Source organism: Amblyomma maculatum, chromosome 5 (genome assembly GCF_055883805.1).
Source record: "Amblyomma maculatum isolate TAMU_Amacu chromosome 5, ASM5588380v1, whole genome shotgun sequence".
Taxonomy (NCBI): domain Eukaryota; kingdom Metazoa; phylum Arthropoda; class Arachnida; order Ixodida; family Ixodidae; genus Amblyomma; species Amblyomma maculatum.
In genome coordinates, this window is record NC_139348.1 from 47943095 (window position 1) to 47962339 (window position 19245).

The 19245-nt window shown below is 44.9% G+C and overlaps 1 protein-coding gene across 1 annotated transcript in view; it reads right to left on the reverse strand.

The window, feature by feature from the left end:
- Positions 1-6182: 6182 nt before the first annotated feature.
- LOC146188260 (jmjC domain-containing histone demethylation protein 1-like) overlaps positions 6183-19245 on the reverse strand; it is a 71057-nt gene continuing 57994 nt past the window's right edge. Inside the window, exons 7-8 of the mRNA XM_084603708.1 lie at positions 15212-15312; positions 6183-6298 (exon numbers count right to left, since the gene is read on the reverse strand). Coding sequence (XP_084459834.1) covers positions 6199-6298; positions 15212-15312 — 201 coding nt within the window. The 3' untranslated portion in view covers positions 6183-6198. The remainder of the gene's footprint in view (positions 6299-15211; positions 15313-19245) is intronic.

The following is a 19245-nucleotide window of genomic DNA, read 5'->3' on the forward strand; positions in this document are numbered from 1 at the left end:
AACGTAAACAAAGAATCATGAGACCTTTCTGTGCAGTGCATGCAAAGTGATAAGGTTGCGCATCGGCAGCTGCCAGAAGCAACAAAGATTACAAGGGTTCATGGCAGCATATTGTAGCAGCTGTACCCTATCCATACTCACCTATGGAGCAGAAATGTGGAGGCTAGTGAAAAGGGTTACTGAAACTAGAGGAATATAAAAGGTATCTGCCCTGCAGTGAATGCAGTCAGGCTGATGATGATGACTCATATTTATCTCCGATATCCTTGTCAGGTTAGAGGTTCCCTTTACCACTGGGGCTTTCTAGCATATGCTCTAGGCTGAGTGAACTCAAACATGAATCTGCAACAGCTTGACAAATGAGCACAGGGGCATCCACGAGGTCGCCGTTCGCAAGGCAGAGCAAAATATGGTGTGTTGGGGTTTTTAGCACATAAGCGACTAAGGCTATCATGCGCCAAGAACAAGGTTGTTTGCCTTCACTTTTTGGATGTGATTAATCCATTTTTAAATTGTTATAGCTTAAGGATCACTGCTTCTTTTAGGAACCCGAAAATGTGAGAAATTTCAACATTTGCTTCTTCTCCCAAAAGTAGTCTGGGATGAAAAGAGATTTGTTCAGTGTAGAATGGTGCAATATATCTTTGTCTTAATTTATCTAGTACACGAGAGTAGAATTTGTTGTTAGTTCACCTCCACACCCTTCACACAAAGGTTTGTCTTCTTTTTTAAGAATGAAGCCATGTGTTAGGTGCATGTGCTCGATGCAAAGCCAACGTAAAATGACTTCAACAAAATGTTGCTCTATTGAACTTACCATTTTGATCTGTTTTCCCTTTATAAGCTTCATAACATATCTATGTGGAATGCTGACTAGTTGTACTTCATCATTAGAGGCTGCTGCGGCACATGTGTCCACTATCTCGTTGCCGCGGATTACAACATGGCTAGGTAACCAGCTAAACTTGACTGCCCCTGTGTTCCTGAAGCTATTACATTATGTATTATGTCTCTGATTATTGGTTCTGTAGCATTTCTGTGATGCAGTGCGGTGATTACACTCAGAGAATCTGTATAAATGATGCTGTTGCCAATACTTTTCTGCAATATTTCTTCTACAGCCAAAGAAATGTCACGACACACAGCTGTGAAAGCAGATGAACACTCAGGCAAAGATACTTTCTCCCATTTACCTTGTATTACTGCGCTTCCAGTGTAATGCGCTGTCTTAGAACCATCTGTATAGAAGTCTGTATAATCGTATTTTTCATTTAGTGCCAAAAACTCTTGTACTATGTGTTCATGCAGTGTTTGTTTCTTTTTGAAAGTGGGTTAATGTGAAGTCGCACAAAGAGGGCAAATAGTACCAGGGTGGCAGTGGGCTTGGTTTTCGGGCAATATTTGGAAGTGAATCTAGTATGTTTAATTCCTGGCATGCCTGTTCAAAACGGAGGACTAGTGGTTTGATTGCTCGGGGTTTGTTGCTAAAGAGGGTTCTAGATGGGCAGCTTGTGACTATCGGACGACATAGGTTTTTCAATAAGGATCTTATTTTCAGTACATATGCACGTGTAAGCATTGTTCTCCTGTTTTTACGAGGTGGTTTATTTGTTTCAACATAGGCTTTTTATTGGAGATGCCCTATATGCGCCAGTTGAGAGGCGCAATCCCACGTTGTGTACTGGATCCAAGCATTTCAGATATGATAGTCTTGCTGATCCATACGCAATGCTTCCATAATCTAGAGCACCGCGTATTATAGACTGATAAATATGTCGAAGGCATGTCCTGTCAGACCCCCAGTGTTTTCTTTTCTTTCTTTAGGTGTAGGGCTGGGGCAGTATGCAAGCCTCATTTTAGGGTGAACAGAACAGCTATTGATTTCTGTAGAGAGAATTGGAGCCCATTTTTATCTGCCCATGTGGCTAGTCTACTTGCCGTTCACATGAGGTTATGATAGCAGACGTACATGTAATCTGCAGATCATCAACATAAAGCGAGTAGGTAACGGATTTCGGGATTTCTCTGGTTATTGAATTAAGTTTGACAACAAACAAAGTAGCACTTAAAATGCACCCTTGGGGAACTCCGTTCTCTTGAATAAAGCTCCTCGAAAGGGTTGAGCCTAGGCATACTTTAAATGAATGCTTTGATAGGAAATCATTTAGACAGTTTATATATCCGGCCTCGAATACCTAAATCTGCTAGGTCACGTAAAAGGCCAAATCTCCAGGTTGTGTCATATGCTTTTTCCATGTCAATGAAGATGGCCAGACAGTGTTGTTTATGTATACAGTTAAAACTCTATATAAAGAACCTCCATGTAGCGAATTCCTCGATATTACAAAGTTTTTCAATTCCCCAATGCCACCCCCATTGAAGTGCATGTATTTGAAACCTCCATGTAACGAACATGTCGCAGCGATTGACCTTGATATAACAAACTCGTGGCGCCAACTGCCTCTTTGCTAGTGCCAAGTCACGGGAAATTTGGCACAACCCCGCAAAATTCGAACTGAAGTGAGAGGAACGCCTACAATAGCAACGAGCGACCGCAGTTGATCCAACGCTTCGCGTTTCAGTGCTGACACCGCTGCTTTGGCTGCCGAAACATGGCACTACAATAGTTCATACTTAAAAGCGGCAACAAATAACAAAAAAGATGCGGGGCGAGCAGCGCGCGTCCATCGCTGTCATGCGGTTGCTCGCGGGCTACCGCGCGTCACTAGCAGGAACACCAGAGCGCGCTGGCACTAGGCAGAGTCAGTTTCCTGGAGCAACGGCGGTGGGCGAGTGCGGCGGCAGCGGCGCCAATGCGCGCCGCTGAATTCCCAGACTGAATTCTCCTCCATCTCCTTTCGCCGCTCCCTCGTAGACGCGTCGCGCGAGCCGCAGAGGAGGTGGAGGCTGCCGCCGCAGTCGCGCCGCGCTATCAGCACGATCGCGAAACGTTTCACCGTTTCCAAGACTTCGAATAATTCTGATTTTCTGTAAACACTTTCAAGGTGCTCTGCCTTACATCAATTCATAATCTGGTCTTCGCCTACATTGCTTTTTTGGGTCTTCACGCGAGAACTGCATGTAACGAAAACATGAATGTAACGAAAAGTCGCGGACATTTTACTATTTCCTTATACCCACGTTTAACTGTAAATGCTTCTCGGACAGCATTTTCAAGTCTAACAAGATGTTCTGTCGTTGAGCACGCTTTTTTAAAACCACACTGATCAATGTTTAGAAGTTTACGTGATTCTAAATTAAAGGTTAACCGAACGTTCAAAACACTTTCGAAAGATTTAGCAAGGCAACTCGTGAGGGATAGAGGCCGATAGCTATTAGGGGAGTTTGGCAGCTTTCTGGGTTTGAGAAATGGGACTATAACAGCTATTTTCCAAGCTTCTGGTAGTTTTCCTGACATGAATATTTCGTTAAAGAATTTAAAAGTGCATATGTACAGCAGGATCGGAACGATGGGCCAGCATTTCATAATGTATTCTGTCGGGCCCTGGGGCAGTTCGTTTTCCGGACAGTAATTTGGCTGCTATAAGGTTCATTTGTGCAACCAGTTATTGGAAGTCTATTTTTCAGCAATGTTTTTTGTGTTTTAGAAATGACTGCGTGTAGTGGGAACTAAAAACTGCTGCAAAGTGTTTGCCTAATATGTTTGCTTGTTCCTGTAGGGTTGTTGGCATACCTGGTGCTGTTAAAAGAGGAAATGCAAATGGTAAGCAGCTGCCATTCAGCTTTTGCACCTGCCCCCACATTTTATTCGACATAGTTAAGCTATATAGACGGTACATAACTTTTCCATGAGTTTTTCTCGGCATTTCGCCGTTTGTATCCTGCTTTTGCCTTCACTTTATTGAAATGTATTAAGTTGTCATAAGTTGGGCACCTCCTGAAAATTCCCCATGCTTTATTTTGCTTCTTTTTTTGCTTCCATACATTCTTTAGAATACCAAACTTTGTGGTTGCACCATACTAAGTGAAAGCTCGTTAATTCAAACCTCGATAATTCGAATTTTCGGATAATTCGAACTACACTACTTGGTACTGCCAAGCTCCATAGAGATATGTGTATAAAAAAGCCCGTTAATTCGAACGCGAGTCGGTTCCGCTACGGATAATTCGAACTCCGCGCCGCCGCGCCTGGGCGGCTTGGCGCACATCAAGCGGCAAAAAAAAAAAAAGTAAACACCTCCGCGATCGGAAGGCATAATAAAGACTGCACTCGTCTAAAACGGGCACAGGAGATGACACCAGGTAAAGCCATGGAAGAATGGGTAAAACTTAAATGGCGCCATGACCGGCGTGGCGGCCGCCTGCTCTCTCTTCTGCGCAACCTCCGTAGCTCACAACTAAATACTCGTTAATTCCAACCCTGCTAATTTGGAAATAGGGATATAAGTACTGTCGGCGCGGCCCCAGCCAATGCCCATGAAAGGCTATATCTCGGACGGGCACTATGGGATGAACTTTTTTTTTTCATTTTTTTTTTGCGATAGCCCATCCTTCCACCCATTTAGCACCCTTTGCTTCAAAAGCCGCTTGCTGATATCGCGCGTTCCGATGATTGGAGTGGCAGGCGCCCGCCCCAGTCGCTCATAGCATGATAAAGCGAACGTACTGAAAAGGAGGCTTTCACAACCGGACAAGCGCTGGCACTTTGCCAAGTTCGCTTCCCCCTCTCCCTCCTGCTGGAGTTGAAGTCAAAAGATAAACACGCCGTTATCGCTGCGCAGCATCTTGGCGCAAGGAATATGTTGTGGATCGTGACAGCGCGAAACGGAGGGACGCGCTGAGGCCTTCATTTTTTTTTTTCGGATCGGATTCGTAGGCATAAATCGGGGCTAGGTTGGTTCATTATGCGAGCGAGTTCGTTACGCGACTAAATACGGTACATTTACTGTAATACAAATGGTTCTTGTCAGTTTTTTCGAAGCCGTTCGATAATTCGAACTTTTTTCCCGGTCCCGTGAAGTTCGAATTAACGAGCCTTCTATGTACCTGATGTGTTGAACGACCTGCCAGATAATGTTTTATCTTCCAGCACGCGGAAAGAAGTAAAATCTTATATCTTTGATCTGTATGTGTAATTTTGTTTCTTTTCTTTCTTTCTTTCTTTTTTTTATTTTTTTTTCTTCCCCGTCATTTCTTACTGCCTTTTTTAGTTTTAAGTTTGAGTCTTGTGCAACTGACTTGTGCCCCTGGGCTTGCTCCATTCTGCCGAGCGCTGCCCCACAAGCTTATTGTTGGCTTGGGCAGGCTCGTATTTGCATGTAATTTTTTGAAATAAATAAACAATTTATATTATATTATATTCCAGAAGATTGAGGGATGGTGGCTTCTGCTGCAGCTAGAATACAATTTCTGAATTTCTCATTCAGTTCATTAATGCCAAGATCCTCTGAATATATTTTATGCAGATTAGCTTTTTCTTTAAAGTTTCCCAATCGGCCAAATGCAGCTTCCAACATTGTGGTTTCATTGGAATTACAGCAGGTGATGATGATAAATTAATAAAAACTGGGAAGTGACCCCTCCCGTACGGGTTATCTAAAACATTCCATGTAAAATCGGTAAAAACAGACGGTGAACAGAATGAAAGGTCTAAAATGCTCATTTTCCAGGATGATGGAGGGCAGTATGTAGGTTTACCCAAATTCAGCAAACAAACGTTATTAGAAAGTATGAGCTCCTCCAAAATTTCACCTCTGCTGTCCATTTTTTCCCTACCCCAAAAATGAGAATGTGCGTGAAAATCCCCAACTACCAAGTATAGTTCTGGTAGTTGGCTTAAGAGGTCTTCTAATTCTTGCAAAGTTATTTTGAGGTGTGTGGTAAGTATATAGTGCATACTGTAATAGTCTTATATGTGAGGAGGGTGGCTGCTACAGCTTCAAATCTGGTTTTCAATTTGACATCACGAGCTGCGACGCCTTTTTGCATGATTATAGCTACTCCTCCTGAGAGCCTGTTTGTCCGCTCTCGGTCGTGGCGGAAGACGTATTTTTTCAGTACACTAGTATGCTTCGGGCTTAAGTTTGTTTCCTGCAAGCTCAGGGCTACAGGGGAAAATGATGCTAAAATGTCTTTAATGTCGGGTAAATTATTTGGCATTCCTCTGCAATTCCAATGAATTAGGAATGCCATTTTTTGAATGAAAAAGGAAAAATAAATTTATTTCAGGCCCTGTGATTAGGGCATTATCAGAAGATGCTGCAGACAGGTCATGTGGGGCAGCACGTCAGCAAGGCTGTTACGGAGTGTCCAATGCCTGAGCTCCAGCCTCTCCAGCCTGTGGGGTGAAAGCAAAACAGGTTAGGCTTAGCAGTCTGTCTGCCTCCAAGCCACAAAATTTTCGGGGTGTGCGCATATAAGAAATGTTGAGGTGGCTTGCAAATTGTATTTATTTTTGTTTGCAACATACTTTCACCATTCAAACTATTCGACCCTCCTAAACATTAAAAACTTCTGAATTCCCTGTTCATGTTAAATCTTACCAAAACATAGCCAGGTATACAAACAGCAGCATACAGCACTTGTAACAGGAGTCAACTGCCTTTTCTTCATAGAAATGACTGCTTGCATGTTTCGCCTCTATCGACGACTACATTTCGATGGAGGTGAAAGGAAGAGGCGTCTGTGCCCTGTGCGATGTCAGTGCATGTTAAAGATCGCCAGGTGGTCGAAATCACTTCACAGCCTTTTCTTATGGCTCCTCTTTCTCTCTTTGCACTTTCACCTGCCTCTGCTTCCTTACAGCAAGGTTGAGGTATCCAGAGGAAAAAGTGTGCAGGTTGGAAAACTATTAGCAGCACCCAGTTGCATCATTCCACAACCCAGCTGACAACTGGCTGTGAACATGACTGCCAACAATCCTTTATCTATTAGATCGCTATGATAAAAGATGCAATATGCACAGAGGCTGCCAGTTTGTGAAACATAGAAGAAAGTGCAGTTTTCGTGTGCTCCCAAAGTTCCTTTACTGCAACTGTGCTGTTTTTTTTTTCATTTTCATCACAATCTAGAAACTCACATGAGATAAGCAAAAAATGCAAGAGAAACATCACCCACAACGCCAGCCCACGGAACTGCATCATGTACACTGGTGCGGTCCACGTGTTGGGCCACTTAATGGCATAGTTTCATATTTGCACCTTTGCTTTCCGATAGCTTCCAGGCCTATCACGGGACTTAATTTAAGCCTATAAAAACTGATACGGTAGAACAAACTACTGGATAATTCGAATTACCTACTTGGTATGACCAAGCTCCATAGAGGTCTGAGTACAAATAAAACTGGCAGTGGTTTAGCTCCGGTTAAACCTAGCTGAATTACAAAAGCAACAGCTGCATGACTAAGCTTAGAATAGCTTAGGCTATGCGCTGAGTAGCAGCCAGGATAACCGGGCTCTCCTTCACCATAGCTGGTCGATTCTGGCCGCGCGCTCCTAGCTATATATACCGTATTTACTGGCATAATGCTCGCACTCGTGTAATGCTTGCACCCCCAACACTGAAGGTCAAAAATCGGAATTTCTTTTTTTCGCATAATCATCGCACCCCAAATATTACCCCTGCGAGAGTTGTCTAGTAGTAACAAGCGGCATCTTTGGAGCGCTACTGAACATAGCTGGCCTCGTTGTGTGCACCCCTTCCGCAGTGAAATGCAAAATGGTGGGCTACGGGGCTATGGAGCTATGTCGAATTAACCGACGCATGGCAAAATTTGGTCAGATTAACGAGAGTTTTGCCCCATACACTCGTGTGCATAATTGGAGAGACCTCGCATGCATGTCGAATTAACCGATTTGTCAAATTAACGGGGGTCAAATTAACGAGCTTTCACTGTATATGCTAATGTGACGTATGGAAGAATTTTGTCCCAGGTCTTGTGCTGCACATTGACGTGCATCGATATGTCCGTAATCGTCTTATTCAACCCTTAGGTAAGGCCATTGCTCTGCGGATGGTACGCTGTGGCCTTGCGATGGATCGTGCAACTTAGCTCAAATATGTGGTCGATGAGCTGCGAAGTGAAAGCTGCCCCTCTGTCAGTAATAACATACAAAGGGGCGCCATGCCACAAGACGATGTTGTGCATGAATAGCTCGGGTTCTTCGGAAGCAGTGGCATGAGGGATTGCCTTTGTCTCAGCGTATCGAGTCAAGTAGTCAGCAGCGACTACTATCCATTTGTTTCCCACCTGCTACAAAGGGAAAGGGCCAAGGAGATCCATGGCACATTGGTCGAACGAAACACAGTGTGCTCTAAGGGGCTTGAGAAATCCAGCAGGCTTCAGGGGCGGTGTTTTATGGCGCTGGCATTCGCGACAGCTTCTTATATAGTGTTTCACAGCTGCGGAGAGTCACTGACCAGTAATACATGTTGCGCACTCGAGCAAGCGTCCATGAAAAGCCTAAATGACCAGACATCGGTTCGTCATGGCAAGCAAGGAGAATATCTGCACGGAGCTCGCATGACACTACTAGAGGGTAAGCTCTTTCTTGGCCCTTTGAGTTTCTTTTATACAAGACACCTTCCCGCATACAGAAGGAACCAAGGTGCCGAGATAGGTGTCGGGGTAGGGTCGTATCATGCCCTTCCAGATAATCAATTAGTGGAAGGATGTCTGGATCAGCTCTTTGTCAATCCCTGAGCTCAAATGCATTTAGGGCTCCTAGAAAGCCACTATCATCATCGGCTGCAGCATCGCCAGTGTCAACAGGTGCTCATGACAGCGTGTCGGAGTCTTTGTGCTTGCGGCCTGACTTATAAACAATGGTTACGTCAAACTCCTGAAGCCGCAAACTCCAGCATGCATGTTGTCTAGATGGGTCTCGCAGATTTGCCAACCAGTACAAACAATAATGGTCCGTGACGACATTAAATGGCCAGCTGTAAAGATAGGGGCGAAACTTCATAGTGACCCACACGACTGCAAGGCATTTCTTTTCCGACGTGGAGTAGTTCGTTTCCCCACGAGAGAGAGTGCGGCTAGCATAGGCTATTACTCGCACAATCCCGTCTTGATGCTGAATGAGGACCACGCCAAGACTGATGCTACTGGCGTCAGTGTGCACCTCAGTGTCAGCCACTTCATTGAAGTGCGCCAGAACAAGGGATGCTTGAAGGCACTCCGTGAAGTAAAGAGAAGGCCGTCTGCTGCTCAGCGTTCCACACAAAAGATTTGTCCTCCCTTGTGAGGCCTGTCAGAGGTTCTGCAATCTGAGAAAAGTCCGCAATGAACCGCCGATAATAAGTGTACAGGCCAATAAACCGCTGAACAGCCTTCTTGTTAGCTGGAACGGGAACCTGTGCGATGGCAGCAGTCTTACCAGAATCCGGGCGTACCCCTTCAGTGCTCACAACATAACCAAGAAACTTGAGTTCTGTATACCCAAAGTGGCGTTTCTGGGGCCTCAGCGTGAGATCAGCGGAACAGAGGGCGTCCAGGACAGCTCGAAGGCGTTCGAGGCGTTAGTCAAATGTTTCGGAAAAAGGCAACTACGTCGCCCAAGTACACAAGACAGATCTGCCACTTGAGACCAGTGAGGACAGTGTCCATCATCCTTTGGAATGTAGCTGGGGCAGAGCACAATCCAAATAGGAGTACAGTCAAAACCCATGATAATGAAATCTCGAGAATACGAAATTCTAGCCTGAACGAAATATTTCCGGATCCCCGGCAAATTCCCACAGAGGCGCCAATGTATTTCGTATCTCTCGGTAACGAAAACTTTTCGTACCATGATCCCACGAGAACAAAATTTGTTGCAACGCCGGTCCACATACTGTCTCCCATGATTTGAATAACAGCATCAAAAAAGTACTCAAATTGAGTGCACTGCCACAGCGCACTTGCGTGGCTGCAGCGACGGTGTTGATGCCTGGCAACCTTGCAACCGGCGTGCCTTTAGCCACCTTTAGCCAGCGCTGGCCACCATACCGGCACATCGCGTGCCCTCTGTGATCGGTTTCGCAGGGCAGTGCTGGCGGAGACCGCGCTTGAACACGCTCAGAGCACGACCTCCAAGATCATGCGTTCGCGCGTGGATCTCAGAGGCTATGTTCAGGGGAAACAGCCTCGCAGCGACACCATCAAGGGACGACACTAGGCTTATCATCGGCGCTACTTTTAGGCCTGCTGAAGCGGTGCACGTGCGTTCATTGTGTACGGTGGTGGTGCTGTGTGTGGGTGGGTGTATGAGCAGCAGTCGGCATGTTTGTGTTTCGAAAGATGTCTCCGCCAGCCAAAAAATTAAGATTTTTGTCGCTGCAAGAGAAGGCTACCATTATTGCTCAAGTAGAAAAAGGCAAGAAAAAAATGAATATCATCGACGAGTACGGGATTGCGTGCAGCTCTCTGTAAACAATTTTGAAAAGTAAGGCAGCCCCTCTCGGTGCACTTGAGAATAGTGTTTGAGCACAGCACAAAACAGTGACGGCTGCGGTGTTCCCGGATGTCGGCAAGGCGGTGTTTGGCTTGTTTTGCGAACGGCACGCAAACAAATTTAGTGCCTCTGTCTGGCAAAGTGCTGCAACAGAAGGCTGCAACAATTCAGAGCAAGCGCTGGCTGGCGAGCCAATTTAAATCCTGTCACGATATTGTTGCTTGCAATGTCAAAGTATAACTATGAAGTTGTTGCAAGGCAAGGCTCGGCAAACCAAGCTAACTGACATTTGGCAACAAATGTTCTTTTTTCGAGTTTTCTATCTTTCTATCTCATTTCCGCGACAACGAAATTCTCGCGAAAGCGAATTTTTTTGCTGTCCCCGGTAATTTCGTTATTGCAGGTTTCAACTGTACTTTGAATTCATATAGACCATCTGAAGTGACAAATGTGCTTTTTTTCTCGGTCTGTTTCGTCCACTTCCATTTGCCAATAGTCACATTTGAAATCAATAGATGAAAAATACTTAGCACGTCACAATCTGTCAAGTGAGTATCGATGTGCGGCAGTGGGTATACATCTTTCTTTGTCACATTATTCAATTTCCGATAGTCAACGCAAAATCGGAGAGTGGTGTCCTTCTTTTTGACCAGGACGACTGCCGAAGACCATGGACTTTGTGAAGGCTGCAAAGCCCCATCATCCAGCATCTCCTGAACTTGCGTCTGGATCAATTCTCTTTCTTTGGTAGACACACGATAAGGCTGTTGTCGTATAGGGCGAGCGTCGCCATAAGTAATGATGCGATGTTACGTGATGGGGGTTTGACGAACCTTCGAGAAAGAAGCAAAGCAGTGCTTGAAGTCCAGCAACAGTTGCTCTAAGGCCCGCTGTTTCTCCTTTGACAAGTGGCTGTTAATGTCAATGTTGTCAAAAAATAGTTCGTTAGTTTCGACTGCCGTGGATGCAAAACACGCTGGATCATGTGCAACAGGGTCAGTGAAAGCAATAGAATTTCCTGGAAACAAGTGCCAGTGCTTATTAGAAAAATTTGTGATAAGGAGTGCAGCCCAACCACTGTGAAGCGCCAATAAGCTTCGAGCAGCGCAGATGCCTTGAGCAAGCAGGAGTGAATGATTCGCCTCCGCTACAGCATTGCCTGCACGGAAATTGTCACAGGTATCTTCCACAAGAACACAGTTTTGCGGTGGCAGCGAGATGCTTTCGGCGGAAACGCGAAGTGCAGCATTGTGAGGACTGCTACTATCTTGTTCGGCAGATTGTCACATTGAAAATGTGATATGTCTATTTCGCAGGTTGATAATTGCTCTGTACTCTCGCAGAAAGTCATGCCGAGGATAAGGTCACGAGAGCAGTCACTCAAAACGACGCAACTAACAACGAGCGTACATCCGTTAATCTAAATGTGAGCCATGCACATCCCCTTTGGAGCAACTATATGACCGCCGGCGGTTCGAAGGTACCCACCTGGTCAAACAGTGAGCCCTTTTCTCAAAACCGTCGCCATGCACACTCAAAATCGAATAATCGGCATCAATGTCCACTAATGCACTGACTGTGGTATGACCATCTAAAATACCAGGAATGTCCAGAGAAACGCTTTTGGCTTCCCTAGGCGACGGTACAAGCAGTTCTCAGTTGGATCAAAGCAGCAACGACACGTCTTCAACGCAGTGACTACCAGCGGCCTCGCCCCCGAAGGTCACTGTTGTCAGTTTTCCCGAAAAGGGGCTAGACAAGGGGCCTTGCTCCTCTCGCGAGGAACCGTGGATAGACGTCGAAGAGCGCCTTGGTGAAGGGGAGTGGGACTGACGCTGCAAACGAGATGAAGAACGCTGCTCCACCAGGTACTCTTCATCTTCATTAACCCGGGGTCGTTGACCAAACTGGGAAGGAGGCAAGTCGATGCAGGAGCCGTGAGGATTGAGGCATCGATACGGACAATCACATCATATCACATCACTTTATTTACCTTAAAGACCCCTTTTTGGGGGGGGGGGGGGGGGGAGATGGCCTGGTTCTCCGCAGTCGAAGCAGAGCGAATGGCGGTCAGGCGTGCACCAAATGTAGGCTTTGCGTCGGGGCAGAGGACGATCGTCGAAATACTGCACTGGTTGCACCGAGGGCAGTGGAACTGTAGGTGGCATGAGAACGAGCAGCGGTGAAGGGGGAGCCTGACTCTGCAGAACTTCCGCATATGTGGGACGGTTGTCGGTCCTCAACCAGCAATGGCGGGCTCGTAACTATAGGCGAAAGAGGGTTCTTTGCCTCCCGCACTATAGCAGAAATGGAAGCTGGCGATGGCTGCAGAGGGTTGCAGAACTTGCTCAGTTCTTCGTGCACGACGCTGCAATTCAGTTGGTGCAAAAGCATCAGGATGCCGCTCAGAAGATGCAAACGATTCCGTGATTGTGCCAGTATAGAAAGGTCGGTCAAAAGTCATGCCACATTGTTGTAGTACCCTTTCCATTGCGGTAGCCTCAACAAGGAATCCGTTAACAGTTGACAGTGGGTTGCGCACAAGGCCTGCGAATAGCTGCTCTTTTACACCCCTCATCAAGTGCCTGCCTTTTTGTCCTCAGGCATGGCAGGATCGGCTCACCTGACGATGCGTCATGTCCTCGACATACACTTGGATGCTCTCATTCGGCATCTGGAAGCGAGAGTGAAGGGCATGTTCTGCATGTTCGCGATGATCCGTGCTGGTGTAAGCATCGAGCAGTTGACGACAGAATTCCCGCCACATTGTTAGAACTTGGCTCTCAGTTCTTGAAGCAGGTACGGGCGCCATTCTCAAGGCTGAAGTAGACACATTCAAGCTGAAGGAAACAGTCCCTCAAAGAGGTCCCCATAGAAAGACTTCGGTACTCGAGGGGCCTGCAAGGTGTAGTTACAGGCCAGTGCGACGCCGGCTACTTGTTGAGCAGAAACACTGGATGTCATGGCGACGGCTAATGGCTGAAGCTCTGGAGCCACTGCACTATAATTGCTTTCCCTTCATCGCACTTTAGCGATCCAAAGTGCTCTATAAAATATTTTGCCGAGAGTGGACGGAGCAAGGGGGCCTGCACTGATGCCTACTAGGAGATTGAAGTGAGCATCCTTGTCCCAGCTTGTGCGGCCGATCCTGGACACTCGGTGCGCTATTCCGGATGAAATGGTCGCCCACGCATTCAAGAAATGCAGAATTACCAACAACCTCAATGGCACGAAGGATAACATGTTGTGAGAAGATTAGCGACAAAGAGGCCAGCAGCAGCAGTGACAGTGAGTGATGGTCGTTGCACTTGTTTCTTGCAATGAAGAAAAACAGATTTTTTTCCAATTTCATAGTTGTTATTCGAAGAGGTTGTCTTACATTCATGACAGTCTTAGAATCGCATGAATATGGTACATGTATTCTGAAGCACTGCCCACGGGCAAACTAAAGGTTGCTAAGCTTAACCTGGCTTGCACAGATGCCACTTGTAACTAGCATTAACACACCTTAAGAGGCCCAATACTTTATTACAATTAAGGTTTTGCAACGCTCCGACAACAAGGCGAGAGCCGCCAGTGGCCTTCAATCAGGCATTGTACTGAACACTGGCTTCCTCACATGGCAGCAGTACTGCACGACAAATGGTGCAGTCAGAGCGAAGGCCAGTCGCAAAGGACATTTCTGACATCACATTGCTTTTCAGGAACCTAATGCTGTACCTGATTATGCTCAGCGCAAAGAAAGAAACAGCTGTTAGCGCCGCTATGGAATCATCACTTCCATGGGGTGCAGCATTTGGTATATCAAATGTTTTGTTCTCAGCAGTTCAATAAATATGTTCACGATGCTATGCTTCTGCATAGAATTTTCAAAAGGATTCTCCCATTGTTTGATATAAGCAATGATTAAACGTAACTAGAATCCATTGTATTACATATTCAATTTTTCTTACTTCATCTAAAAATTTCATACTATTGCTCGTGATTAAAAGAGTGACATTTTACAGCCCCTAAACATACTACAGTAGTACCCATTTAAATAGTCACTTCGACTGGCAAAAATCTTTACTATATCGGTTGTTGGCAGTGACATGATCTTGATCTTGATGATGCTGTCTGGTAATAAAATGGTTACTTACTGAACACATCTTGTTGCCTAACGAAAAAGACACTCTCAATTACCTTTAATCACTACTCGCTCATTGGTTCTTTGTGCCATTTTTTCAGCTATAACATTATGTTGTTTACATCTTGGGAAATTAACCCTTAAGCATGAAGTCGGCATGGCTACGAACACAACAGAGTCTGATTTTATGTAAAAACAAATGCCTTGCATGAGCACAATTTCTGTCATTTAAGACGCAATAGATGAGAAATGCACGTGACAATCAAGTGCGGGAAAGCCGCACAAGGTGTGCCTCCACCTTTTGGCATCGTTGCCTCGTGCTGTACAGTGCTGTGAATGTTCGCTGCTTCTTCCCTTCCTTATTTCTCGCTGCATTTTTATTCTCTTTGCCTTTCTGAACGGACCATGCCACCTTCTTTCCACGTTCATAACCAGTTTTACTTTTCTTCCTACGCATTGCATCCTTTCCTTCATGGCTCAAAGGCCCACATAAAGTTGGCTTCTCCTCAGAGCTGACGAGCTTGATACTAGTAAAGCCATTGAATTTTTTTCTAAAGAAAAATTTGCTTTGCAATTTAGGTACCACGTGCATGGCAATGTCATTTTGTGACAAGTATGTTACTGCAGCCAGACGCACTTCACTACAACCAATTCTTATCAAAAATATCTTTACTTATGGCTGTCTTACTTGGTCAGTCTAGTCAGCATCGACCGGAAACCACTCTGGTCCTCCCCATGTTCGAGTGTCAGCTTCCGAAGATTCTTCAGCTCGGCAATGTTGAGAAATGACTGAAACAAGAAAGCTTCAACATGTATAAATTGACAAACACTCATAAAGTAATGCTGCAAAGGTGACGAGTTGGTTTTCCAGCTTTATGTGCTGGATTGCTATATTTAGCACAATGCCTTACACCAAAGGACACATTACCTGTACCTTTTTCCTGTCCTGTGCTGTAAGTCATTGTGTTAAACCACAGCATGGTAGCACATAAAGAAAAAAATAGTTGAGATCGCTGCGACCCCTGCACTGGGGGAACGTGTAAGCAATCTTTGTAGAAGAAAGAAGAGACACAGAACGGAAGAAGAGGCTTCCGGTTTGTGACGTAGAACTGTGGCGTAACACCCCACGAAATTTGAGAGCCTCGTGACTCCCATTGGATGCCGACATTAACCTCTTGGCTATTTCAACAACTGATTGACTTAATTGGCTCTAATTAATTAAATAATTATTCTGCATGCACCAAATTTTGTGTCCAGTAAGATTTTCTTATCTATCCAGTGCAACCATTTATTTTCATAAAACGTACTTCATTCGAACGTAATCATGCTGACAAAGTTCTAGCGACATGACCTTGAAAACATAGCAGACATCTGATTGATCTAATTGGCTATAACTAAGTAATTACACTGCACACATCAAAAATTTTTTCCCTAGAGAGCTTTTCATCTTCTATCTAGTGCAATCATTTGTTTTCTTATCACTCATTTTGTTCGTACATAATCTTGCAAAAAACTTTTGGTGACAAGACCTTCAAAACATACCTGCTTAATTGTTTTAAAATACTCATTTTTGCAATAGAAGCTCCTTCGGGCAAAATCATAAAATGCAAAAAGGGGTACCACTCCCAGCTACAGAAAGCTGCTTATTTCGGGCTCCAGAAAAATACAATTGTTGGGTCCTTATACAAGAAGTATAGATATAGAATGTGTTATAAAATGAGTTATGACAATACTTTATTTTAAGTTATTCATTCAATGCTGCTAGCCGCCTTTTGGTGGTCAAGGCAGGAGTGGAACAAGCAGACATCATTGAAGGCTGGGATGTAACAGGTAGAAAGGCAAACGGAAGACACGATTGCACAAATAGCAATGACACACTTAATTTTGGCAAGTAAGCACAAATTAAGCATAAAAAAGGACATCACGCCCCTAAAGAGGACGCGATAGCAAAGACAAGAAAGACTCGATTTGACAAGCATACAACGTTATGCAGAAGCGCCAATCCATTCTGATATCGTTTCAGGAAGATAACAAAATGCTATCAGGACATTAATCTCACACCTTACTTTGCTTGCACCAAAACCTTTAAAAACTTTTTTTTCCATGTACCATTGAACATTGTAATTCATTGCCTGGCTCAGTTCGTTTGTTACCAGTATATAAATTTATGCTTATGATTGACATTTCTTAGCTATTTTTTCATTATTTTGATTTATGTGTTTCACCATGTGCTGCTGTGGCTTGTATTTTTTTATTTTCCTTTTTCCATTGGTGGAGCTGGCAACTGGCTTCTTGTAGCAGCTTTTGTAGCAGAAGAAATCGCAGTTTGTAGCAAAAATTTCAAGTTTTGTAGCAGGAAAAATGGCATATTGTAGCAAATATTTCAGCTTTTTAGCATAAAAAAAAAAATCAAATCTCAAGATGCTTAAATAAAGAAGGTTTCTTTTTTTTTGGAACCCAATTGCTGAGATGTACATAACGACAATAGCCATGCAAAAACAAGCTTCAAGCTCAAATGCAGTCTAAAGTGCTGTTCTTTCCTTAAAAAGCCCCAAATTCAGTAAACAAGGGGCTTTGCTAAAAAACAAAGCTGCTATTATTCAGAGGGAAGGTATAGCGAGATATGCAAGTACATTATAAACACCACAGCCTTGAAAAAAAGGTTGCTGGCTGTCTTAATATAAAATCTCTCTAGAAATTCAGAACTGGAGCTTATTAAAACTGCAACTTTAAGGCCCTATTTCTTCTCTTGCCTTGACTGCAGCTTGAACAATGCTGCTGTGAGCCTTCCTGTCCATTCTTCAGAAGGGTTTGTCCACTCTCAACGTCTGCAAAATTTTAAGGCTTGACGACTTTTGAGAAAAGCAGTTCAGCAATGGTGCTCATATTCCTGGCCAACCTGATCTCTTCCTGTACCTTTACCCAATTCTGACTTCTTTTCTGGGTGTCCTTATCCTGTACATCAGGGTAACGTCGAGATGCCTTTTTCCTTTGAGACTCGTGGTGATTGGAGGGAAAGGGGGAAGAATATTTTTTTCCTCCAGAGAGGCGCGCTGCTGGCGCTGCTCAGTCAAACGGCGCGATACGCAGGGAGCACCGATTCCGTGCGTTCGTAATTTTTGCCTTCGTTTATTTTCTTCCGGTGGTTTGGTGGGGTGGCTGGTTAATCAAAGTGGCGCAGGGACTCGGAGTCGTGAGTCTACTTGTTCGCAGCGCACAGTAGGGATTGTGCGTATGCTTTCCTCATGGTAATGAAGACGTCCAAGGGTACTTACAGACCGTATGCGGGGCTGCAAATATATTGAGTACCTGTGCATGAGTTATTTTCAGACGGGCGCCCACACACATGCAGTTCCGTAGTGAAGGAAAAGAAATAACTGTCAAGACTGCGATGATCTTCTAAATGGCGCGTAAACGTTGACATGTGGAATTAAGCTGTTAATTTATACACGGTGTTCCACGTAAGGTGTTGAACGTACAAAAGTGGCTAACAGAGTCCGGTGCAGGCACACAGAAACAGTCAAATCCTTAGCGCTCCCGTTGCTGCTACTCAGGTCATCGCAGCTCATACCTCCTCGTACGAAAAAGAAGATGGAAGCAAGCGTGCATACTGCCCCAGCTGTGCTTTGCCAAGAGCAGTTCCAAACCACCACTTGTGAGTCGCTTGAAACTGTGCCGTCACCGTTGGCCAGCCTGCTCGCACATCCTTCGCACACACACAAACACCGCGAGCATGCACATAAACTAAGCGAGCGCCCAGGGCAGCTCAAAGCTGTCGCGCATTTTAACGTGCTTCGACCCTTCGACGACCAACCTGCCAGCCCCTCCTTTCACCTTCCCGCGCATTGGACTCGATATCTTGCAGCCTCCTCTCACTCCCTTCCAGTAGATCGAAAAAAAAAAACACCGGCAGGAAATGCAGAAGTGTAGACAAACGTCAATTTTGTGTCACGTAATCGCCGCTCAGAACCTGCAAAAATATTCTTCTGCTTAACACACTGTTGCCAGCAGATGTCAGTTTTAGTTCCGCGACAGTTCAGTTTTGCTGTCGACAGTTATTCGTGACTTTTGGCGCAGAAGTAGGCAAAAAATCAATTTTATAGCAGCATATAGTAGGATTTCTGGTTTGGCGCAATTGGTGCAGCAGTTCCACCACTGTGTTTTTTTATGCACCAATCCTGTGAAGCCCCCTCATAAGGCTGCAGTACGTATAAATAAATATTATGTTTTTCCGCAAATTCATCACAGTCCTGCTCCAAAAGGTCCAAGATGCTACAGTTGAATCCCGCCACAACGAATACCGCCACAACGAAATTTCCGCGACAACGAATAATTTTTTATTCCCCGCGAGTATCCTATAAGAATTAATGGCCTAAATTTCTCTGCACAACGAACCATTTTTGCAGAGCGTTTCCGCTTCAACGAAATTTTCGCGTTCAAAATCGAAACCAAAACTAGTTTTATTGGCGAGAAGTCCAAGTCAAATCCAAAGCCACATTAAGCATGAAATCACGTGATTGCAGTTCCGCCATTTTGGCTTTGTGTCGTGGTCGCGTTGTTCACTCGCTGCCTTTCTCTTCGACAACGACGAGTTTTCATCCGCAGGACACGATGGCAACGCAAGTGAAAAAACGCAAAACTCTTTCCCTTGAGCAAAAAGCTCAAATAATCGCCCAAGCAGAAAGCGGAAGGAAGAAAGCGGCAATTGCTGAAGACTTCGGA